At 62.1% G+C, this 23,899-nt stretch overlaps 1 protein-coding gene across 2 annotated transcripts in view; it reads left to right on the forward strand.

Moving 5' to 3' along the window:
- SBNO2 (strawberry notch homolog 2) overlaps window positions 1-23,899 on the forward strand; it is a 74,330-nt gene that overhangs the window by 16,238 nt on the left and 34,193 nt on the right. For both annotated transcript variants that reach the window (XM_032178941.2, XM_032178940.2), the window contains 3 exons: window positions 12,362-12,580; window positions 17,235-17,308; window positions 18,695-18,806. In XM_032178941.2, the coding sequence (XP_032034832.1) occupies window positions 12,488-12,580; window positions 17,235-17,308; window positions 18,695-18,806 (279 nt within the window). In that variant the 5' untranslated portion in view covers window positions 12,362-12,487. Of the gene's footprint in view, window positions 1-12,361; window positions 12,581-17,234; window positions 17,309-18,694; window positions 18,807-23,899 lie in introns of those variants that run through there.

A 23,899-nucleotide genomic window follows, 5' to 3' on the forward strand; every position in this document is an offset into this window, starting at 1 on the left:
CCTAGCACCTGTTCCTCCTCCTTTTCCTCCTTCTCCTGTCTCCACTGCCCCTGGCATCTGGGGCGCCCCACAGTGTCCTAGCACCTGGCCCTGTGCACGGGGGAGGCTTTGTGCTGGAGCAGGACGGGAGGTTTGGCAAGAGAAGCTGTCAGTCCGGCCGCCCGCTCAAGCTGTTCCTGCCCCTGGCCATCTCCGAGCTTGGGAACTTTCCCTCCCACGGCATCAGCCCCTTGGCCCCTCCGGAAGGCCCTGGAAGCCATGGGCAGGGGCTTCCCTCGAAATCAGGGGTGCAGTGTGAAGCCCCCACGGCCAACACCCTTGAGCCCTCCCAGGAGAGGGGCAGTGATGGCTGCGGGCCCGACTTTCCAGAGGACCCACCTGGAGTGAGGCCCTTGGTGGGGGTGAGGGGAGCTTCCTGGGTGCTGGGTTCCGACCCCGTCCACAGGGCCCTGAGTCTGGCCAGTACACCTTTCCCTGTGAGAGAAACACGTGGGCTCCTGGGGCATGGGGCGGTGAGGCTGCAGTGCCCCTTCCACCTCCAGGCGGCCGGGGCCACTGCTGTACCTCGTGGAGCAGGGACAACTGGAAAGTCAGGAACTTGCTCGCCCTGGACCCCGGCTCCTGCCCTCCTGCCGGGCCCACCTCATCCTCATCCTAAATAGAGGGGCCGTCCACCAGTGTGCTTGAGAAATCTCAGGCGGTGCTGGGCCGGTTTGGGGCTCCCAGGCTTCCCCGGCCCCGCCTGGCCTGTGCCTGCACATGGCAGGGTCCAAGCTCGGGAGCGGTGGCCTCTGCCCGTGGTTGGCAGCCTGGAGCCGCTGTGGTCCAGATGCCTCCTGGGATGCTGTGGAAATCCACAGACAGCCTCGTGCCGCCTCACCCCTGGGCACCCGAGTCCTCATGCTCATGGGAGTCGCGTGGGGGTCAGGGCTGGAGCAGCCTCCTCCCTGGACGAGCTTCTCGTGGCGGCTGCAGCAGTGCTGCAAACGGGGTCACTTAGAGCAGCCTCTCCCTGTCCTGGAGGCCAGGAAGCTGAAGTCAAGGAGTAGGCTCCAGGGGAGGACCCTTCCTGCCTCTCCCAGCTTCCGGGGCTCCAGGCGCCCTTAGTCTGCGGCCGCGTCACTCCAGCGTCTGCTCCGTCTCCGTGCGGCCGTCTCCCGATGTGCGGGTGTCTGCGTTCCTCTTTCCTCTTAAGGACATCAGTTGTTAACAGGGACATAGACCATCCCGCTTCAGCATCCTCGCTGTAACCAGCCACGTGTGCAAAGACCCTGTAGCAAATAAGGCCCCACTCACAGGTGCGGGTGGACGTGAGTCTGGAGGGACGGTAGTCACCCCAGTGCCCTCTCTGTCCCTGACAGTCCCTCCTGCACCTCAGGACCAGCCTCCAAATCGTCACTTACGAGACCCTGTCTTGGCCCTGTGGCCCGAGGGCACTGTGGGGTCTGATCCTGCCCCCATACGTCCCCAGCACAGGCTGTCGCTGGGGCTGTGCCTCGTCCACACTGGTGGCCCTGCAGCCCCGACGTCCCCTCCCCTCTGCCTGTTGGAGTCTGGAATGTGGGTGGACGATGGTCTGCTGTCTTCCCACTGAACGCTGTCCGGCAGCTGGCCTGGGTGTGCATGATGTCGGCTGGTCTACAGGGCCCTCACACAGGCTGGAGAAACCCGCGTCAGGTTCCTGGTCTCCGTTTCGCTGTGTGTCAGACGCGGGGCTAGACCAGCTCTGGGGAGCTCTGGGGATGGGGTTGAAGGTCAGGATGGCCTCTCTTGGTCTGAAGGTTGGGCTCCACCCCACGACGCTGGGAGAAGGTTCCTGGCTTGGGGAGGTCTAGTCCCTCAAGGCCGATGTCAGCTGGTCCCTCCGGGGCGTCAGCCTCCTGCCTCTGGCGGGCTCGTTTGGGTGAGAGGAAGCCAGATTTCCCCTCGCAGGGGTTGAGATCCAGGTCCCTGCCCCCCCACAGCATTTCTTTTTCTTTCTTTTTTTTTTTTTTTTGAGACGGAGTCTCGCTCTGTCGCCCAGGCTGGAGTGCAGTGGTGCGATCTCGGCTCGCTGCAAGCTCCGCCTCCCGGGTTCACGCCATTCTCCTGCCTCGGCCTCCCGAGTAGCTGGGACTACAGGCACCCGCCACCGCGCTGGGATAATTTTTTGTATTTTTAGTAGAGATGGGGTTTCACCGTGTTAGCCAGGATGGTCTCGATCTCGTGATCCACCCTCGTTGGCCTCCCAAAGTGCTGGGATTACAGGTGTGAGCCACCATGCCTGGCCCCCCAACAGCATTTCTGAGGACAGAGAGGGAGGGCGGTACCCTCTGGAGGAGAGGCGGGGTCTGGGGCCCCAGGGGCTGTGGGTCTTCATCCCGAGGTCTTTAAGCTGCTGCTGGGCTGGAACGGAAGTGCGGCCCCATCAGAGGCTGGGCTGTGGCTTAGGTGGACAACCCTGGACTGGTGGGCAGGTGGGTGTGGAGGGCGGAGGGAAGAGGGACGGTTCCCACAGCTTCTTCATTCATGGACGGGCAGCTTGGCAAGGGGTGGGGGACCCAGCTGGCCCTGGGGGAGGAAACACACACACGTGGTACTCCAGGGATCCTGAGACGCTGGCATTGGCGTGTCGGTCAGCGTGACGTACACGTGGCACTCCAGGGATCCTGAGACGCAGGCATCGGCGTGTCGGTCAGGGTGACGTGCACGTGGCACTCCAGGGAGTCAGCGTGACGTACACGTGGCACTCCAGGGATCCTGAGACGCAGGCATCGGCGTGTTGGTCAGCATGACGCACACATGGCACTCTCAGGGATACTGAGATGCAGGCATCAGTGTGTCAGTCACACGTCACTCTCAGGGATCCTGAGACACAGGCATCGGCGTGTCGGTCAGCATGACACACACGTGGCACTCTCAGGGATCCTGAGATGCAGGCATTGGCGTCTCAGTCACACGTCACTCTCAGGGATCCTGAGACACAGGCATTGGCATGTGAGTGTGACGCACACACACCACTTTCGGGGCCCCTGGGCTGCAGGTGTCTGGCACGTTGGTCATTGTGCACCAGTCGAGGTGCCCTTGGGAGACCTGGCCCTGCGCTTTGTGGTAAGGGGGGTCCACCTGGGGTCCGTTCTCCCTGGACACTGAGCCTAGGCCAGTGGTGCCCTGGTCCTTTCAGGGGCAGGCTGGGCTCTGAGCAGGCAGCGAGCCCGGGGAGGGAGGACTGGGTCTGGGCCCAAGCCTGGGGCCTCCCCTGTGATTGGCTTTTGGGCTGCACGGGGGATGAGGGTCAGAGCTGCAGCCCGTGTGGCCGGGTGCCACCCGCGTGCCTGTGGTTTGCCAGGCTGGCCTCCTTTTTCTGCGCGAAGGTTTGCGGCAGCTGAGGATGTGGCTTCTCCCACAGCTGGTGGAGGGCCGGGGGGCAGCGGAGCCATGAGCCCAACATGTTTTCCCAGGTCATGCTGGGAGTTACGCTTTTTAAAATTTTTATTTTATTTTATTTTATTTTGAGACGGAGTGTCACTCTGTTGCCCAGGCTGGAGTGCAGAGGCGTGATCTCGGCTCACTACAACCTCCGCCTCCTTGGTTCAAGCGATTCTCCTGCCTCAGCCTCCTGAGTAGCTGAGATTACAGGTGTGCGCCACAACACCAGCTATTTGTGTGTGTGCGTGTTTAGTAGAGACGGGGTTTGGCCACGTTGCTCAGGCTGGTCTCGAACTCCTGACCTCAAGTGATCCGCCTGCCTTGGCCTCCCAAAGTGCTGGGATTATAGGCATGAGCCACCACACCCAGCCACACTATTTACTTTTGAGATAATTGCAGATTTGTGGCCATGATAAGAAGTGATACAATTATGGTAAAAAGTGATACAAAGAGATCCCCCCCCGTGTTTCCCTCAGTGGTAAGGTCTTGTAAAATGAGAGAACAGTGTTACCAATTGGATATTGACGCTGGTGTGGGCGTGGGTCACCTTCCCCATTGTGTGGCGGCAGATGTGAGTGTGTGTAGGTGCAGGTGGGGTGCATGTGGGGGTGGAGGGGTGTGCAGGTGGGGGTGGGGGGTGTGCTTATGCAGGTGGGTGTGGGTGCAGGTGCAGGTGGGGTGCCCGTGCAGGCACAGGTGCCACTGGGGTGTATGTGCAGTTGTGGGTGGGGTGCATGTGTGGGTTCATGTATGGGTGGGTGCAGGTGTGGATGCCTGTGCAGGTGTGTGTGGGTGTAGCACACTCATGTCTGTGGGTGTGCACTGGGATGCCTGTACAGGTGTGTGTGGGCATGGCACACGTGTCTGTGGCCATGTGCTGAGATGCGTGTGCGGGTGTGGGCGTGGCACACGTGTCTGTGGCCGTGTGCTGAGATGCGTGTGCAGGTGTGTGTGGGTGTGGCACACTCGTGTCTGTGGCCATGTGCTCAGATGCGTGTGTGGGTGTGGCACACTCGTGTCTGTGGCCGTGTGCTGAGATGCGTGTGCAGGTGTGTGGGGGTGTGGCACACTCGTGTCTCTGGCCGTGTGCTGGGATGCGTGTGTGGGTGTGTGTGGGTGTGGCACACTTGTGTCTGTGGCTGTGTGCTAGTTCCTCAGTACTCAGTGTTGCTGTTTTTAGGATCATGGCTTTTGTAGCTGGGCCACCTAGTATACTATGATTCTGTATTTGTGTTGTTTTTTTTTCTTCGAAAACCATCTGTAATCATTGTTTTTATTATTTTATTTTATTTTTTAAGTTTTATTTATTTTTTTGAGACAGGATCTTGCTCTGTTATCGTGGCTGGAGTGCAGTGGCGCGATCATAGCTCACTGCAGCCTCAAACTCTTGGGCTCAAGCAATCCTCCCACCTCAGCCTCCTGGGTAGTTGGGACTACAGGTACGTGCACCACACCTGGCTAATTGTAAAATTTTTTTGTAGAGATAAGGTGTTGCTATGTTACCCATGCTGGTCTTGAACTCCTGGCCTCAAGCGATCCTCCCACTTTGACCTCCCAAAGTGCTGGCATTACAGGTGTGAGCCACTGTTCCTGGCTGTATTATTTTAAAAAAAAGAAAACCTTAACTTTAAAAGACCCCATCCCTGCCCCCGTCTAGGGTGTGGAGTGGTCCCTGAGCCCTGTGTCCCCCACAAAGGAGCCCCACAGTCTCGGGGCTAGGAGGATGCCCCCAAAGGCCCCAGGCCCCATCTGTGGCTGTGACGAGGCCTTGCCTGCTCACCTTGGGCCAGGATGTCCATCTGTCTGGCCAAGTGCTGGGGAAGCTGTACGTCGGCTCCTCCCCGCAGGCCTGGCCCAACCGCCCCGAGGCTCCCCGGGGAAGGGAGTGGATCAGCTTTCACCCTCCCAGCCCTGCCGCCTGACTGACGACTCTTTCACAAGACAGCAGAGCCATGACACCCACCACCTGGGTCAGGGAGGCTCCAGGCCTCACAGGTGACCCACACAGCTCCCTATGTAATTCTAATAACCTTGGCAGCAGACTTGAGAACTTTTAGAAAATTTCAGGAGGAGAGGTGGAAAGCGTAGTATGACGTGGCTGTTCCTAAAATGTGGGTCCGGCCGGGCGCGGTGGCTCACGCTTGTAATCCCAGCACTTTGGGAGGCCGAGGCGGGCGGATCACGAGGTCAGGAGATCGAGACCACGGTGAAACCCCGTCTCTACTAAAAATACAAAAAATTAGCCGGGCGTGGTGGCGGGTGCCTGTAGTCCCAGCTACTCGGAGAGGCTGAGGCAGGAGAATGGCGTGAACCCGGGAGGCGGAGCTTGCAGTGAGCTGAGATCGCGCCACTGCACTCCAGCCTGGGTGAGAGAGCGAGACTCCGTCTCAAAAAAAAATAAAAAATAAAATAAAATAAAATGTAGGTCCTGGGCATCCTGAGACCTGCTTCATCGGGCCCGAGAGGTTAAAGCTGTGTTGTGACAGGAAGGCACCCCCACTCCCAGCCCCCAGTGCTCAGGCACTCTCACCTCTACCTTGAGTGCTCAAACACCCCCACCCCTACCCCCAGTGCTCAGGCACCCCCACCTCTACCCCCCAGTGCTCAGGTACCCCCACCTCCACCCCCCAGTGCTCAGGCACCCCCACCCCCAGTACCCCAGTACTCAGGCACCCCCACCCCTACCTCCCAGTGCTCCCGGTCTGGCTGTGCCTGGCTGGTGGAGCAGCCTGAGCTTTCTGGGAAGCACCTCAGGACCCTCCACCCTTTCTTTCCATCCTTGGGCCCTGCCCACCCTGGGAGGGGCCGTCCAGAGCAAATGCCTCCTTGTGGTCCTGGCAGAGCTGCCCACAGGTTTCCCTGGCCAGTCTAGTGAGTTACAGAGATTCATATTACTATGAAAATGATTTCCATTCAGGCCGGGCCTGGTGGCTCACGCCTGTAATTCCAGCACTCTGGGAGGCCGAGGCGGGCGGATCACCTGAAATCAGCAGTTCGAGACCAGCCTGGGCAACATGGTGAAACCCCTTCTCTACTAAAATACACAAATTATCCGGGCTGTGGTGGCGGGTGCCTGTCATCTCAGTTACTCCAGAAGCTGAGGCACAAAAATCACTAGAACCCAGGAGGTGAAGGCTGCGGTGAGCCGAGACCCCCGGTGGGCCCACAAAAATCACTTGAACCCGGGAGGCGAAGGCTGCAGTGACGAGACCCCCGGTGGGTCAGCCAGCTGCCTCTGCTCTGTAGCCACCCCCTGTGTGTCCTCCCCTGGGTCTCCCCCCTGCCCTTCGGGGGTGTCCACCAGGCACTCACTGCAGCCAGGTGGCCGCCATTGTAATACTGGGCCTCCTGTGAGTCCCCTGCACAGAACCCCCGAGGCCGCTGTGCAGACCCCCCCAGGCTGCCCTGCAGATCCCCCCGAGGCCACCCCGCAGACCCCCCATGCCGCCCCGCAGACCCCCCATGCCGCCCCGCAGACCCCCCGAGGCCTGGGCAGGGGTGTGGGAGTTGTTTCTTCACGGGCTCTTGGTGCATGAAGTTGGATGTAGCCAGTGGGTGGGGGCTGCCCATGAGGGCCTGGGGACCGCGAGTGGCTTGCTGGGCTCCAGCCGGGCTGCAGGGATGTGGGTGAGCGGCTGCTCTTCCTCAGCCAGGCCCAGCCCTTCCCGCTCCCTCAGCCTTGCTGCCAGGGCAGCTTCCCCCATCACAAACAGGTGCCAGGCGCAAGCTGCCCCTGGGGTGAAACGTGTGAGAGGGTGGTGCGGGAATGTGGCCTCGTGGCGGGGCAGGCAGGGGCACGTGGGGCAGGCGGGGGCACCCGGAGGCTGATGGCTGCAGAGAGCAGCACCGGCGTGGGTGGGGGCAGCGCTGGACAGTCTGGGGTCTCCCTCACCCACCTCCCTTCCCTGGCCCCCTCCCCTGCCACCACCCAGCTCTGTGGGGGGTGAAGTCGTCTCAGGCAGGCACCTTGGCCCAGGAGCAGGGGAACCTCATGGATGTCTTGACTGTGTCCCCTGCTGTCCCCCCACTGTTCCCCACTCTCCTCCCACTTCCCCTCCGTTCCCCCACTGCCCCCCGCTGTCCCCTGCTGTCCCCCCACTGTCCCCGCTGTTCCCCTGCTGTCCCCCCACTGTCCCCTGCCATTCCCCCATGTCCCCTGCTGCCCCCGTCCCCCCATTGTCCCCCGCTGTCCCCTGCTGTCCCCCCACTGTCCCTTGCAACCCCCTGTCCCCCCAAGGTCCCTCACTGGGCTGACCCTGCCTTGGCTCCAGTCCTTCAGGCCTCCCTTGCCCCAGGCTCCATGTTGAGGGAAGAAGCGCTCTGTCTGCAGGGGTCAGGACCCGAGATGGCCTGCAGTGTCCTCCCCACCAGACGGTCCCGGTGGCCAAGTTGGGGCCTGGCCAGGTGCCTGGAGCTTGCAGGGCTCTCTGCCCCATATTAGCTGAGCCTTGTGAAATCCGCCAGCCCCCCCTGCCCCACCCGGTCCTAGAATGCCAGGCTGCGCGCCTGCCAGGTAGAGGGTGATTGCCCTGGCCTGAGCCTGTCTGGAGGCCAGTGGGTGGCGGTCATAGCTGTAGGTGGGGTCACAGCTGCAGGTGGGGTCACGGCCATGAGGCGGCGGTCGCGGCTGCAGTCGGGGTCACGGCTGCAGGTGGGGTCGTGGCCGTGGGGCGGCGGTTGTGGCTGCAGGTGGGGTCACGGCTGCAGGTGGGGTCACGGCCATGGGGCGGTGGTCGCAGCTGCAGCTGGCCGTCATGGCTGTGAGGTCACCGGAGGCCACAAGTCTGCTCTGTCTTGTGGCTGTGGCTCTGTGCAGGGTTCCCGGGACACCCGGGGGCCTGCTCCTTGCCGTCTTCAGGTCCTGGGATGCAGGGAGCACCTTGTGCCTGCCGGGAGGACCTTGGCTGAGGTAATGCGGCCTCCAGGGACTGTGCGGCAGCCTCTGCCAGGCTCCATCACCACGGCCGCGCCCGCTCGCCCGGGCCTCGCAGCCTCCTCCTCAGGCCTCCATGTCCGCCTTTGCTGGCGCGGGCCTTGAGATGCCTGCCGGGTGTGCCAGGAGACCAGAACCCGGGCCTGGGCGGAGCGCTCTGGGGTGTGCTGCGCGCCCTGGGTCCTCCCGTGGTCTCGGTTATGGCTCTGCGGCCAGCGTCTTCTCAGGGTCTCCGCTTTGCCGTCACCAATGTGGGCTCAGCGTGGCCTGAGCTCCTGAGTCCGGCTCTGGGGGTCAGGTCAAGGCTCTACCTGGGGGCCTCCGTGTCCACATCGGAAAGCGCGGGCATCACAACCCTGCTCAGCGACAGGACGGCAGGAGAGCCGGGCCCTGAGGACACAGCTCCCCATCTGCAGACGGCTCGGGTCTGAGGGAGGAGCCCACGAAGGGGCTCCACACGACAGGTGCTCAGGGACACCCAGGTGGAGGGTCCGGGCAGTGGCCAGTTCTGAACATCAGGAGGCTGAGCTGTCGCTGCACAGCGTGGGGTGAGACCCTGGGGCGTCCAGCCAGGAAGACAGGGACTTCGGCAGGCTCAGGAGAGAGAGGTGGGAGGCGGCCGCAGTTACCCGGACTCAGGAGAGAGAGGCGGGAGGCGGCCGCAGTTACCCGGACTCAGGAGAGAGAGCTAGGAGGTGGACACAGTTACCCGGTTCCTCGGATTCTCCCGGATCTTGGTCCTGTCTGAGGTTCTGCCTTCCCAGCTGTTGTCCTGTCTGGGCCACTAGCAGCTTCATCTTTCTCTTTTACAACGACTCCTTTGAAGACCCGATTTCAGAAGGAAGCCACATCCCCCTGTGGGGGTCAGCGTGCTGATAAAGCGCGGGCCCCCTCCCCATGGTGGGAACCGTGTGACCCCCAACCCCCCCGCCCGCACCATGCATCCCTCCAGTCATGGGACTCACGCCTAAAAATAAAACCAGGCGGGGGACACAGCTCTGCTGCCCGCTGGACATTTGGCCGGCCTGTGACTCTGAGGCTCGGGGTGGGCTGTGTCGCTGGGGCTGCGTGGCAGAGGGTCTCCAGGGCTGCGTGGGGAGAGCGTCTCCGGAGCTGCATGGGGAGAGCGTCTCCAGGGCTGCGTGGCAGAGGCTGCGTTGGGGTGTTCTCAGGCCCCAAGACCCTACCCCGTGCCCCATTGGGGTTTATCCTGGGGATTGGGGCAGCTGGATGCCCCAGGGACATGGCGTGGTCACAGCTGCTGCAAGAAACGGTGGCGGAGTCAATGGGGGAAGGGTCCAGAGTGCTCAGGACCACGGGGTGGGAGCCAGCCCTTGGGGGTGTGGGCCCTTGGACAGGACTGAGTCTGCAGGCAGGGCTGGGGGCTGGGGGCTGTGGCAGGGCCTGGGGATCTGGGAGGCAGGGGTTGTGAGATACGGCCGAGGACAGGGCGGGAGGCGATGGGAGGCTGGCAGTGTGCAGAAAGGCAGGGCTGTGGGTCCTGAGGGATTGCAGAGGGTGGGCGTTCTTAGGAGTGGGCACAGCCTGAGGTGGTGGGTTGTGGGGGAACGTGGGGATGGGTCCTGGGTGCAGGGTCACCCCAGCCTGGCACCCACACATCCCCTTCTGTCTCTGGATGGGCCTGTCCTGGACAGTTCATAGCAGTGGGATCACACTGTGTGGCCATCTGTGCCTGGCGTCTCTCACAGAGCATGACGTCCTCAAGGTGCGTCTGCACTGTGGCCTGGGTCGGCCTCGCTGCGTGTTATGTTCTGGCACGTGGATGGGCCACGCCACATGCTGGTCCACTCGCCCATCCGTGGACACTGGGCTGCTTCCGCAGGTTGCTGTTGTGAGTGGTGCTGCCGTGGACCTGCATGGACATGTTTCTGTGTGGTGTGGAATTGCTTGGTGGTGTGGTAACTCCAGCGTTGGCCTGTTGAGGAATCCCAGACTGCCAAGCGGCCGCGTGTGAGGATCCGGCTCCGCCTCCGCCTCCTGGTTTTGGGCCCTGACTCTCGCTTGGTTGTGCCTAGTGTCTGCCTTGCTCTCCTGCCCCCATCGCCTCCCGGTCCAGGTCTCCACACCCCGCCAGGACCCCAGGGCATGGACTCCAGGTCACATGCCATGTGTGAAGCCCTCCCCTTGAAGAACCCGGTCCCCTGAGCCTCCTGGGGTTGCCACCTGGAAGGGGCGTCCACAGAGGTGGGGGGCTCAGAGACTGCAGGGAGGGAGGAGCTGCCAGGAGCACCGTGCTGGCCTGGGGGACTCGGACACAGGCGAGCTCAGGGCCCCTGCTGCTGGAGGGGTCCCTCAGCTATGGTGTACCCCGAGGACGGTCATGGGGTCGCCCCAGAGCTGCCCAAGGTGCCCCCTCCCCAAGCTCGTCCACCGTCGGCCCTGGGCCCTGCTGTCCATCAGCTCAGGACCGTGTGGCCTCAGAGCTGAGGAGTGCCCTGGGTGTGGAAAGGGTCAGCGCAGCCCTGGGGCTGTGGCTGCCAGGAGATGGAACCTGCAGCAGGAAGGGGTGCTGACAGGAGCTGAGGGGAGTCCCTACAGGGGAGGGGCTGCTGAGCCCCAGGGCAGGGGGTGGGCCATCCCCCAGGACTGGTGAGCCCCTGGATGGGGACCCCGGTATCAGCAGCTGCCTTGGGCCCAGCGGAGCTGTTTGTAGCCACCAGCACATGGGGCCGGGGGGAGGCTCCCAGGCTCTACCCAGATAACCTGTCTCTCAGAGGAACATCCGAGGCTTGGAGGAGCTTGGGTGTCTGAGGTTATTCAACTCGGAAGGTGGAGCCAGGCTTTGATCCTGCCTGCCTGACCCAGAATCTTTGACAAGGATTGGCCAAGACCCCAGATCCCAGCGGGCCTGTCCCTTCCCCTAAAGGGCAGCTCTGGCAAGGGTGTCGCAGGTCCCTGTGGAGAGCTGGAAGGGCCGCCAAGGGTCCCAGCTCTGGTGGCAGTGGGTTGTGGCGTCCTGACCGCAGGGAGCAGGCAGAGGCCGCAGACGGTCGGGATGGCCTGGCAGGGTGGCCCCCACTGTGCCTGACCACCTCCATCTGGTCTCTGGGACAGGAGTCCCAACCCCCAGCTCCTGTTCCCCAGCCACTGTCTCTGGAGCGCCGGGCAGAGGCATGCCTCTCCCCCACGGGCTTGCACAAGAGCCTGCGTGTGGCTGGACGGCACTTACTGGAAGTCGCGGAGATTTCTTCACTCCAGGGCTTGGCCGGGAGTGGCCGCCGCCTCCCCTTCCTGCTGCCCTCGGCAGTGAGCACGCTGGGCGGACGCCTGGAAAGCTTTCCCTGCCACCACGGGCCAGCCTGGGTCCCTGCACTCGCTGGGTAGGGCCTGGTCGGGGCTCAGCCTGGTGGGCGTCTGGCCATGTGCCAGAGGCCGCGGGGCACGTGGGAGCTGTCCCTGGCGTCTGACGGTGTGGGGCTCGGCTCTCTAGCCCAGGAACGTTCTCAATGGAGATGCTGGTGTGTGATTAGCCTGAAACGAGGTCTGAGCGCTCTTCCAGCTCTGCGTGGCCCCCGACCCCCTCCTTGGGAGACCCCACTGTGGAACCCCTGCTGCCTCTGAGGGACAGGGCTGGGTCCAGCGCCCCCTGGGCTTCCCTGGGTGCCGGGCCCGGGTTGGACTCTCCCTCCACAGACCGGCGGGTTACAAAGCCAGGTGTCGGGGAGTCACTCGCAGCTCCACTGCTGACAGCCAGGGTGCCTGGTCCTATGGCTGCCCTGTGAGCTGGGCAGCCCCGTCGGACCCACCTTCATCATTATAGTTGGGGCCGGGGGCCGAGGAGGCCAGGAAAGGCGCTGTGGACAGCACAGAGGGTTGGGTGGCACTGCTGATGGGGGGTGGGGATGAGTGGGGAGGGGAAGGATCGCCTTTTGGTTCCGGCCCAGGGGGTAGCAGGAGCTGCAGCCCAGGCGGGGACAGGTCATGCCCGAGGGAGAGGCGGCCGGGGAGCACCATCTCCACCACTGTTGACTCTCAGGATGCCCATGTCTCCCTCTGCAGATCATGATGCCGCCGCCACCACCGCCACCACGGAGCGAGAAGCCCAGATAGACACCCCGGCGGCCCCGGGTCCCGGAGCCCCGCTGCCTGCTGCCCGGCCGAGGACCCCACCCTGCCTGCCGCCCGATGCTTGCAGTAGGGCCCGCCATGGACAGGGATTGCCCGCAGCATGAACCCCCGCGGGCGGGTAGCCTCCTGTACAGCCCGCCGCCCCTGCAGGTGAGCCCCAGCCCCAGCCCACCCGACAGGGTCAACGGGCGCTTGCCCCGCTCCGAGTGCCCAGGGTCACGTCATGCGGAACGCTGCCCTAGTGGACACGGCGCGACCTCCAGCTGACCTTCCTGGCCCAGAGCCTGGCTCCACCCGCCCCCGTGGGCCCTGGAGAGGGTCCCCATGGGGATGTGAAGGGGAGGCTACTCATGGCCCCAGCTTTTCAAGAAGCACATTTGAGGAGATTCTCTTTCCTGCAGAGCTTCCAGTTCCTTCGCCGTCAGCTGTAGCGGGGGTTCAACTTTACTTGTAGGAACCTGTCAGTGAGGGAATTACTTAAAAAATATGTTTCTGGCCAAGCATGGTGGCTCATGCTTGTAATCCCAGCACTTTGGGAGGTGGAGGTGGGCAGATCATCTGAGGTCCCGAGTTCGAGACCAGCCTGGCCAACATAGTGAAACCTCGCTTCTGCTAAAAGTACCAAACTTAGCCAGGTGTGGTGGCGGACGCCTGTAATCCCAGCTACTCGGGAGGCTAAGGCAGGAGAATCATTTAAATCTAGGAGGCAGAGGCTGCAGTGAGTGGAGACTGCACCACTGAACTCTAGCCTGGGCGACAAGAGTGAGACTCCATCTCAAAAAATAAAAAATAGCCCTGGCGCGGTGGCTCACACCTGTAATCCTAGCACTTTCAGAGGCTGAGGCGGGCAGATCACTTGAGGTCAGGAGTTTGAGACCAGCCTGGCCAACATGGTGAAACCCTGTCTCTACTAAAAATACGAAAAATTAGCCTGGCATGGTGGCAGGTGTCTGTAATCCCAGCTACTTGGGAGGCTGAGGCAGGAGAATCGCTTGAACCTGGGAGGCAGAGGCTGCAGTGAGCAGAGATTGCGCCATTGCACTCCGGCCTGAGTGACAGAGTGAGACTGTATCTCAAAAAGAAAAACAAAATTGTAAATTAAAAATTATATATATATATTTATTTTATTTTAATTTTAATTTAATTTAATTTTATTTATTTTATTTTATTTTATATTTTTAAAACAGGGTCTCGCTGTGTTGCCCAGGCTGGAGTGCAGTGGTGCGATCTCGGCTCACTGCAGCCTCTGCCTCCTGGGCTCTAGTGATTCTCCTGCCTCAGACTCCTGAGTAGCTGGGACCACAGATAACGCGCCACCGTGCCCGGCTAATTTTTAAACTTTTCTTGTAGAAACAGGGTTTTGCCCTGTTGGACGAGCTGGTCTCAAGCTCCTGGGCTCAGTTGATCCGCCCGCCTCGGCCTCCCAAAGTGCTGGGATGACAGGCGTGAGCCACCGCGTCTGGCGCTGCCTGGGGGTTTCCTACCAGGAGACAGAGGGGCTGCCCTCTCCTGTCAAGCAGCAGGACCTGCTCCAGGACTCCAGGGTCTCCTGGGCACTCCCTAGCCCAACGCCCAGGCTGCCCTGTGGGGCGAACATCACAGACACCCCTCGGCAGTCCATCCTCAGAGGGCTTTGGGCAGCTTCCTGCCATGTTCTGACCGTCCAGAGGGGGCTCCCAGCCGGGGCCAGGGTACCCCTCTCGTAGCAGGGTCCCTGTTGGGGCCCAGACCCCTCCTGTCACCCTCCCTAGTTCCTGAGTCCCTGGGGGTTGAGGCTGGATCCTCACAGCTTCCCCAGTGGAGCTGGAGTACCGGCCGTGGGTCAGCCTCCTGGGCCACCATAAAGGGGACTGGCCAAGCCACATCCCCGCCGGAACAGCTCATCCCCTGAAACCCGCCAGGCGCTTGTTCCGACCCAATAATTCTATCTCGGAAACACACCCTGGGGACCAATCCAGGAGGGAGGGGAGGACAGAGCGGCACTATTTATAGCGGCAGGAAACTGGAATCTCCCCAGAGGCTCCACAGTGGGGAAACAATTAAGCGAATTATGGGATGTGGAGACAGAGGAGCCATCTTCAAGGATCCGAGGGGGAGCAGGAAGGTGTTAGTAGTGACAGTCGAGGGACGCGACAGGGCTGGAACCCGGCGGGGGCACTGGACACCAGCCACAGGGCTCAGGCCGGGGCGCACCTATGCGCGTGACCGGCTTTGCTCCCCAACCCCTGTGTGAGGCTCATCCCAGCCTCCCTGTTCTGGGCTCTGTCACATTCGGGTACATCATGGACACCTCTGGGCAGGGTCGACCGAGTTCACACACACCCAGCCCAGCCTCTTCCAGTGCCCAGAGTATTCAGTTAGAAATAAAAATACACTGGCCAGCGCCGTGGTTCACGCCTGAAGTCCCAGCACTCTGGGAGGCCAAGGTGGGCAGATTGCTTGAGGTCAGAAGTTCGAGACCGGCCTGGCCAACATGGTGAAATCCCATCTCTACTAAAAATACAAAAATTAGCTGGGTGTGGTGGCGGGCACCTGTAATCCCAGCTACCCGGGAGGCTGAGACAGGAGAATCACTTGAACTCGGGACGTGTAGGTTGCAGTGAGCCACGATCGTGCCACTGTACTCCAGCCTGGGTGACAGAGTGAGACTCTGTCTCAAAATAAGGAAAGGAAAGAAAATCCCCCAGGCAGGCCCTGATTGGCTGGGCAGGGTCAGGTGCCCATCTCTGGACCAATTATGTGCGAGGGCCTGCCCTCTAAAGGTGAAGCTGTACCCTCTGGCTGCCAGAGAAGGTCCCAGGGAAGACTCTGATTGGCCTGCCATGCCCATGGCACCCCTGTGGGGCGGGTCTAGGGTGTCTGTGGATGGCAGGTCTCAGAGGAGCCATGGGCTGTGGGAGGGAGGAGGTTGGGATAGAGGCAGTCATGACTTTCCCCCTGTCCCAGCCCCTAGCCTGGCCTGGGCACAGGTGGAGCATGTTGGGTGAGCCAGGGAACCCCGGGTCCTCCCACCCTGGGACCCCAAGCCACCCGCCCCCTTCCTGCAGCTGCAGTTCCCTGGCCGTGGCCATGCCCAGCCTGGCCCAAGGCACCGTGTGTGCCTGAGACAGGGACTCCAGCTCATCCGAGGAGGCTGGGTTGGTCTGGAGTCAGAGTTCTGTTCCAGAATGTTCCGGATGTGCCACGTGGCCTTGGGAAGTTCCTGTTTCTCTCCAGGGCTGGCTTTCTCTCTCCCCAAAAGGGCAGGAGGAGGAGAAGGATCGGGAGACCCGGGCTCTGGAGTCCCCGTGGCTCGTGGCCCTGCTTCCTGCAAGCCACCAGCACGGGGTCTTCTCACGGGTGCAGGAGCTCACGACGCCCAGGCTGCCGGCCTCTGTGCAGGGGAGGAGCTGTGGGCTTTTGCTGATAAACTTATTTTATGCAAAAGCTGGAGGATCGGGGCAGTGGTCACCCCGAGGGCTTTGCCTATCTCGAGGCTGTCGGGGGTCCTGGAATCCCCCACCCAGCACCTGCGGGTACAGAAAGTGGCCCCCGGCCATCTGGGCTGGTTCCCGGCCAGTGTGAGGTGAATGAGGGGCAGAGGTGGCCGAGCCCCAGGGAATTGCATCAGGGCCTCACAGAGAAGCAGGGCTCGTGTGGGCCTGGGAGAGGTCACTGGGGGACTCGGGGAAGCAGGCGAACCCCCCACCCTGTTCTGGAAGCCAGCATGGCCCCCAGTCCTGCTGGGAAAAGCAGGATGGTGCCCCCGGCCAGTGGTGTCCGCCCCATGACCGCGGGGTGTCTATGACGGCAGGGTCTCCCCCGTGACCGTGGGGGCGTCCATGATGGCAGGGTCTCTCTGCTGCAGATGGGGTTGGCCCTGTGCAGGTGGGGGCCCTGCTGAGGAGTGCCCATTCTGCAGGGCACAAGGTGTCCACAGCCCTGCCCCCGAAGCCGCAGGTGCTGACCCCGGGCCCGCTGCCGCCCCGTGTGCTCCCCATCCTCAGGTTTTGGGGCCTGCCGTGTGCCCCGCGCCGCTCTCATTCCCAAGGGCAGGCGCAGTGAGCTTTTCCCAGAGAACCATGGGGTGGGGACATCGGCTCCTGGCGAGGGTGTTGGGTAAGCCTGGCCTGGAGTCAGACCCACCAGAGATGGCAGCCAACCTGGAGCCACTCACACCTCCACTGACCTCGGGCTGCGCCTCCAGGCCACTGGTCACCATTTCCCAAAGCAGGCTCCCTGCACCCCAGCCCCGTGCAGGTTCTGAGAAGTCAGGGCCCCGTCCTGCAGCAGCAGCCTGAGCTTCCTGGGCACATCAGCTCGTCCGAGGGGCCTGGAGGTGGTGTGAGGCCCTCGCCTGCCCCAGGCCCTGCCTGAGGAGCCCCCTACACCCACCCTTCACTGCAGGCGGCAGGTGCACGTCTCCCTCATGCGGACAGGCCGATCCTCCACCTCCTAGAATGGGGCCTCCAAGCAGGGTCCTGGGGCCAGCAGCACCCCCAGGTCTTGTGTGAGATGCAGACTCCCGGGCCACGGGCCTGCACATGGGGCTGCTGGTAGAGCAAGGCCTGTGCTGAGCCCTTCACGCGGGTGGTTCAGTGCCTTCAGACCACACCACAAGCCTTGGGTGGGGTCTTGTGCAGGTGGGGAAACTGAGGCATGGGGCGGTTAAATGACTCCCCGGGAGATACCAGCAGGGGCGGGACGGGACCCTGACTGCAGGGCCTCCCAGCCTCTCGGCCTGTCACCCTGCCCAGAGGGCTCAGCCGGGCTGCACCGCAGGTCCCTCTGCTTCCCACTCACTGATGCCCGCCGTCTGTTCTAGAGCGCCATGCTGCACTGCCCCTACTGGAACACCTTCTCGCTGCCGCCGTACCCCGCCTTCTCCAGCGACAGCCGGTGAGTACCGGGACCCTCCCCGCCCGGACCCCAGGCTTGCTCATTCCGAAGTCGCAGTTACAAACGGAGTTCTGGGTGCAGGGCGTGAGGGCTCAAAGTCCTGTTGAGGGGTTTGGAGGGTGGTGTGCACGTGGTCCTGGAAGGCTTCACTCCACGGGCCAGGTCCAGGCTGAGACCCCTGTTTGTTGAACGCTGTTTTGTGATCCATGGCTTCCGTCTCCTCGAGAGCCCAGCTTGGTAGAGGGTGGGGAGGTGTGGGCTAGGGGCCGGGGGGGCCTCCTGTGGAGGTGACACCAGGATGGGAGGGGGTGAGAGGTTTTCTGGGGTGAAGGGAGCCAGAAGGGCACTTTTCCCACAGAGGGCAACAGCTGGGCTGGGTTTTGCAAGGGGGGTAGGAGTTGGCCAGGCCAGCAGGCTGTGCAAAGGGCTTGGGAGCAGGTGTAGCCAGAGTCTGGGGAGACTCCAGGAGACTGTGGAGCAGCTGTCTGTGGCCCGGGAGTGGAGCGGGTGCTTCTTTCCTGTTGGTGTTTGCAAACCTTTCTGTGCAGGAGGGGAGTGGCCCCCAGGCGGTCCCTGCCCCGGGAGCAGGTCTGCCCAGGGCCGCCTCCAACCCAAGGCCTCTGGCTCCCACTGGGCAGAGACCTGGGCCTGCTGCCAGTGGAGGGAGAGCCTGGGGAGCCTGGCGGGAGGGAAGGAGGCCCTGGGGACAGCGGCCACCCCTCTCCCGAGCGCAGGAGCTGGCCAAGGGGCTGGAGGGGAGAAGGGCAGAGAAGGCTCCCTGCAGCACTGCCCGGCACTCCCAGCCAGCCGCATGTTACTCCCGGGGTCTGGAGAGAGGCGCCCTTGGGCGGGGGGCCCCGAGGACCTTCTCCTCGCTGTGTCCTCTGCCATCCTCAGGGTGACAGAGGGCGGGGGGTCCCGACCCGAGCCCTCCCTGGAGGACGGTGATCCTGGGCTTCTGCCCATAGCGCTCTCCTTCTTTGAGGCGGGAGTGAGGTGTGGGTCAAGGGGCCTGTGTGTGGGGGAGGGACGGCCAGGCTGGGGTTCTGAATCGCCAGAATGAACCCTTAGCCGAGTCCTGCTGATGGAGCGGGGAGGGCGGGATGGTGGCCCTGGACACCCCCCCCCCCCGCCCACCAGGCAGCTGTTCCGTAGGAGCTAGGCCGGGCTGTGCCCAGTGGGGGTGGGAGGGCAGCCCCAGGCTTGACCACCAGACCCCTGGAGGCCCCTCCGTGTGTGCAGCGGGGCCATGGGTCCTGCCGGGCCTGGTCACGCTCCAGTGGGGCCTCGAGGGGCCCCTGGCTGTGGCCATGGGGGTGCAGTTGTGTTACTGAGGGAGTTGAGCACCCCCATGCCCACTCTCACCTTACCCCCGTCTCCCTCCAGCCCGTTCATGAGCTCCGCCTCCTTCCTCGGCAGCCAGCCCTGCCCAGACACCAGCTATGCCCCCGTGGCCACCGCCTCCAGCTTGCCACCAAAGACCTGCGACTTTGCTCAGGTAGGAGCCCCAGGAGCTCAGCGCGCCGTGGGGGGCATGGTGGAATCTGGGCCACCCCTCCAGCTGTCCTGCTGCCTCTCTCGCTCAAGCCTGCCTGGGACTCCGTGACCTCGGCTTGGCCCCCCGGCCACAGGGTTTATGGTGGGGTGGTAGGAGCCCGGAGATGTGGCTTGGTTTTGGGGAAGAGCCAGTGACTGGCCCTTCGTGTCAGCAGTGAGCCCTGCCCTGCCCTTGGGGTCCCTGCGAGCATCTGGGCAATGTCACAGAGGGAGTTTTGGGGAGGGCGGTGCTGGGAGAGATGATGCCCTTGGCAGCCATCGCCCCGCCCCCACGGCCCTCCCTCTAGGCAGGTCCAGACACCCTGCACATTGGAGTCCCAACCCCTTAACAGCCACCTGAAAACAACTCACACACCAAAGGAAGAGAACCTTCGACCTCCTTCTCCCCAGGGTCGTGGGAGGCTCCCAGCCTCCCCCTTCGGCATCAGGTGGACCCCCGCGGGAGGCTCCCAGCCTCCCCCTTCGGCATCAGGCGGACCCCACCCCCACCCTCACAGCCTTCCCCAAGGGGTTCCCAGTGCCCCAGCTTCCTCGGCAGCTCTGGAGCGCCCAGTGCCACAGAGATCGGCTTCCCTGGGACGGTTCAGATACCACAGCCTCTCGTGTGGGACCTGGGGCCAGGGGCTGCTGCTGGGCCAGACCACGCCCAAGGCCTGCCAGGGAGCGAGGGTCACCTGGTGCTCAGCTCCCCCAAGCCTCCGCTCCCCCTCTGTAATGGGCATGTGAGATCTGCCTGGGCCTCAGAGCTGGTGGGGCGATGGGCACAAGCCGGCCAGATCCAGAGAGAAGCGGTCAGGTGTGGCTGCAGCAGAATGGAGCCAATTCAGGTCCCAGGGCTCACCCAGACCCAGGCCCTGCAAACGCTTGCCGGGTGGACCCCGGGCCCAGTTTTCCTCACTCAGGGCCGTAGCAGAGCGGGGCAAAGCCAGCTGGACCCTGGGTCTGTGCTGGGGTGACTGGGTCCGTCAAGTACGCCTCCCCAGAGTCTGCGAGGGGACCTTCCTGGAAAGTAGGGTCTTTTTGGATGTCATTGGGTAAGGATCAAGATGAGATGAGGTAGCTCTGAAATCCAGCACAAGGGTCCTTAGAAGAGACAGGAGAGATGGGGAGCTGGTGCGACGCCGGAGGCGGGGCTGGGGCGTGTGGCCACAGGTCAGGTTTGTCTGGAGCCCCAGGGCTGGAGGCGGGTCAGAGCCGTGGGAGGGAGCGCGGCCCTAAGACACCTTGACCTCAGACTCCTGGGCTCTGGGACGGGAACAGGGTGGATTCCTGTCCTGTAGCCCCCAGTGTGTGGCCTGGAAATTGGCCTACCAGCTGTGTTCAGGGGAGGGGGCGCCCCTGCTCATCTTGGGGCTGGTCAGCGGGGTGCACACAGGGGCTCCGTCCTCACCCGCAGTAGCCCTGGACCCCCGTGTGATCTGGCTTGGCCAAGGTGTGGTGAGCCGCTGCGCCATGCCAGCCAGACACAGGAGGAAACTGAGGCGGGGAGGCGCCTGTCCAGGGCCGGCGTCCGTGCCACACCCTTCAGGGGACACACGGGAGGAGCCCGGGGTGTGTCTGATGGCGGTGGCTCCTTCCTCACCACCACTGCCTTCCTACCAGCCCCAGCCCTGGCTCAGCCTGTCCTTGCCCCTCCCCCTTCTTCTCTTTCACCCCTTCTCTGCCTCTTTCTATGTTGTCTTCTCTCTTTCTTTTCTTTTTTATTTTTTTGAGACGGAGTTTTGCTCTTGTTGCCCAGGCTGGAGTGCAATGGCACGATCTTGGCTCACCACAACCTCCACCTCCCAGGTTCAAGCGATTCTCCTGCCTCAGCCTCCCGAGCAGCTGAGACCACAGGCATGCACCACCACGCCCCGCTAATTTTGCTTTTTTTTTTTTTTTAAGTAGCGACAAAGTTTCTCCATGTTGGTCAGGCTGGTCTCAAACTCCTGACCTCTGGTGATCCTCCCGCCTCGGCCTCCCAAAGTGCTGAGATTACAGGCGTGAACCACCGCGCCTGGCCTGTCTCTTTCTTTTCCCTGTCTCTCTCTCTCCCTCTTCCCTGTGCTCCTAGTCTTTCTCTCTGTCTCCCTCCCTCTCAGTCTCTCTCTGCCTGTCTCCTTCTCTGTCTCTGTCTTCCTCTCTGCCCTGTCTCTGTCTCCCTCTCCGCTCCGTCTCTGTGTCTCCCTCAGTCTCTGTCTCTCTGTCTCCCTCTTTGTCTCTGTCTCTCTTTGTCTCTGTCTCTCTCTGTGTCTCCCTCTCTGCTTGTCTCTGCCTCTGTCTCTGTCTCCCTGTCTGCCCCTATGTCTCTGTCTCCCTCTCTGTCTTTGTCTCTCTGTCTCCCTCTTTGTCTCTGTCTGTCTGTCTCTGCCTCTGTCTCTGCTTCCCTCTCTGTCTCTGCCTCCCTCTCTGTCCTGTCTCTGTCTCCTTCCCTGTCTTTGTCTCTCTGTCTCCCTCTCAGTCTCTGTCTCTCTGTCTCCCTCTCTGTCTCCCTCTCTGTCTCTGTCTCTGTCTCTCTGTCTCCCTCTCTGTCTCTGTCTCTGTCTCTCTGTCTCCCTCTCTGTCTCCCTCTCCACCTCTGTCTCTTTGTCTCCCTCTCTGTCTCTGTCTCTGTTTCCCTCTCTGCCTCTGTCTCTATGTCTCTCTCTGTCTCTGCGTCTCTGTCTCCCTGTCTCTGTCTCTCTCCATGTCTCTGTCTCCGTCTCCGTCTCTGTCTCATGAATTCTCCCGCTCCTCCCCTCCTGAACAATTGCTGCTGCGTCTGTTCAGCCCGGAGCCCTCAGGGCCACTGTGCTCTCTTCGTCTGCTCCTCATCTAACTGCTGCTGGTCGCTGGGGCTGCTCATGACCCCTCTTCAGAGCACACCACATCCATCCAGCGAGTGTTGGTTCTGCGAGCACCGCCCGCCCTGCTCCCTGCCCACCCTGCCTACAGCCGCCTCGTGCTCCAGCGTCCGTGTGTGGGGCATCTTGGACCCAGATCTCCCTGTTAAAGCAGCAGAACTTTATTGGAGGAAGTCTGACCCTGGTGCCGAGTGTGGGACGGGACGGGTGTGGGTCAGCCCAGGCCTGTGGGCTGGGCCGCATGGTTCTGCCGTGCCGAGTGTGGGACGGGACGCGTGGTCCCGCGGTGCCGAGTGTGGGCCGGCACGGGTGGAGTCAGCCCACGCCTGTGGGCCGGGCCGCATGGTTCTGCGGAGCCAGGAAGGAGTCCAGACCTGAGCCTGGCGTTCGAGGCCCTTTGCGCCGTGCCCCCCAGCGCAGCCCAGCCTGCCACGGAAGCTTCTGCTCCCGACTCAGACCTAAGGAAATGTGGTGGCCACGCAGTTACAGCCCCCAAGACGTCCCCGTCCTGATCCCCAGGACCTGTCACCGTGTCGCCTCTCATGGCAGACGGGACCCGCAGATGGAACTGAGTGACAGACCCGAGACTGGAGAGCGTCCTGGGTGACCTGGAGACCCAGTGTCCTCACAGGGCCCTGCAGATGGGACTGAGTGACGGACTTGAGACGGGAGAGCGTCCTGGGTGACCTGGAGACCCAGCGTCCTCACAGGGCCCTGCAGATGGGACTGAGTGACGGACTTGAGACGGGAGAGCGTCCTGGGTGACCTGGAGACCCAGTGTCCTCACAGGGCCCTCACGGGAGGAGGCGGGAGGATGACAGCCAGAGAGAGACAGGAAGAGCCTGCGCTGTGGCCATGAAGGGGAAGGAAGGGGCCCCAAGCCAAGGGATGTGGTTGCCTCTGGACACTTGGAAAGGCAGGAACTGGGTTTTCCTCTGGAGCCCCCGGGAGGGACCTGCCCTGCCCACCCTTGATGTTACAACTTCTGCCCTCCAGACTGTGAGGGGATAAGTGTGTGTTTCATTTATGTATTTTTTTAATTTTTATTTTTAGAGACAGGGTCTGGCTCTGTTCAGGCTGGAGTGCAGCGGTGCAATCTCGGCTCACTGCAGCCTTCACCTCCTGGGCTCAAGTTATGCTCCCATCTCAGCTTCCCCAGTAGCTGGGACCATAGGCACGCACCGCCACGCCCAGCTAATTTTTTATGTTTTGTAGAAATGAGGTCTCACTGTGTTGCCCAGGCTGGTCTCAAACTTCTGGGCTCAAGCGATTCTCCTGCTTGAACCTCCCAAAGCGTGGGGATTATAGGCGTGAGCCACCATATTCAGCTTGTTGGAGCCATGAGGTTGACAGTAGCTTTTCACAGGAACGAGGGGAAACGGAGGCACCATTCGAAGCCATCGTGTGACCCGTGGCATGTGTGCATTCCCTGCAAATGTTTCCTGCTGTTGTATGAACCGGGAGGGATTGGTAGGGGGAACCCGTTCCTGGGCTGGGAGTGAGGGTGAACGTAAACCCCACAGACCATAACGTGTCAGCTGGTCACTCCTCTTTTCTCTGGAGACCGAGTCTTACTCTTGCCCAGGCTGGAGTGCAATGGCGCCATCTTGGGTAACTGCAACCTCCGCCTCCCGGGTTCAAGCGATTCTCATGTCTCAGCCTCCCGAGTAGCTGGGACTACAGGCACCCGCCACCACGCCCGGCTAATTTTTATATTTTTAGTAGAGATGGGATTTCTCCATGTTGGCCAGGATGGTCTCGAACTCCTGACTTCAGGTGATCTGCCCGTCTCCCAAAGTGCTGGGATTACAAGCGTGAGCCACCGTGCCTGGCCTTTTTTTTTTGAGACGGAGTCTTGCTCCGTCACCCAGGCTAGAATGCGGTGGTGCGATCTCGGCTCACTGCAACCTCTGCCTCTCGAGTTTGAGCCATTCTCCTGCCTCAGCCTCCTGAGTAGCTGGGATTACAGGTGTGTGCCACCACGCCTGTTTAACTTTTGTATTTTTAGTAGAGACGGGGTTTCACCATGTTGGCCATGCTGGTCTCAAACTCCTGACCTCAGCTGATCCACCTGGTAACTGTTAATACACCTGAGCCCTGAGTTTCCTGGCAGCCAGAGCAACAAGAGAAAGCAGATGAGCCGTGGATCTGGGCAGTTCCCTGGGGTCAGTGGACTCCGCAGCACTGTTGGTTCTGCTAGAGAGCCTTCAAG

Source organism: Hylobates moloch, unplaced genomic scaffold (genome assembly GCF_009828535.3).
Source record: "Hylobates moloch isolate HMO894 unplaced genomic scaffold, HMol_V3 SCAFFOLD_15, whole genome shotgun sequence".
Taxonomy (NCBI): Eukaryota; Metazoa; Chordata; class Mammalia; order Primates; family Hylobatidae; genus Hylobates; species Hylobates moloch.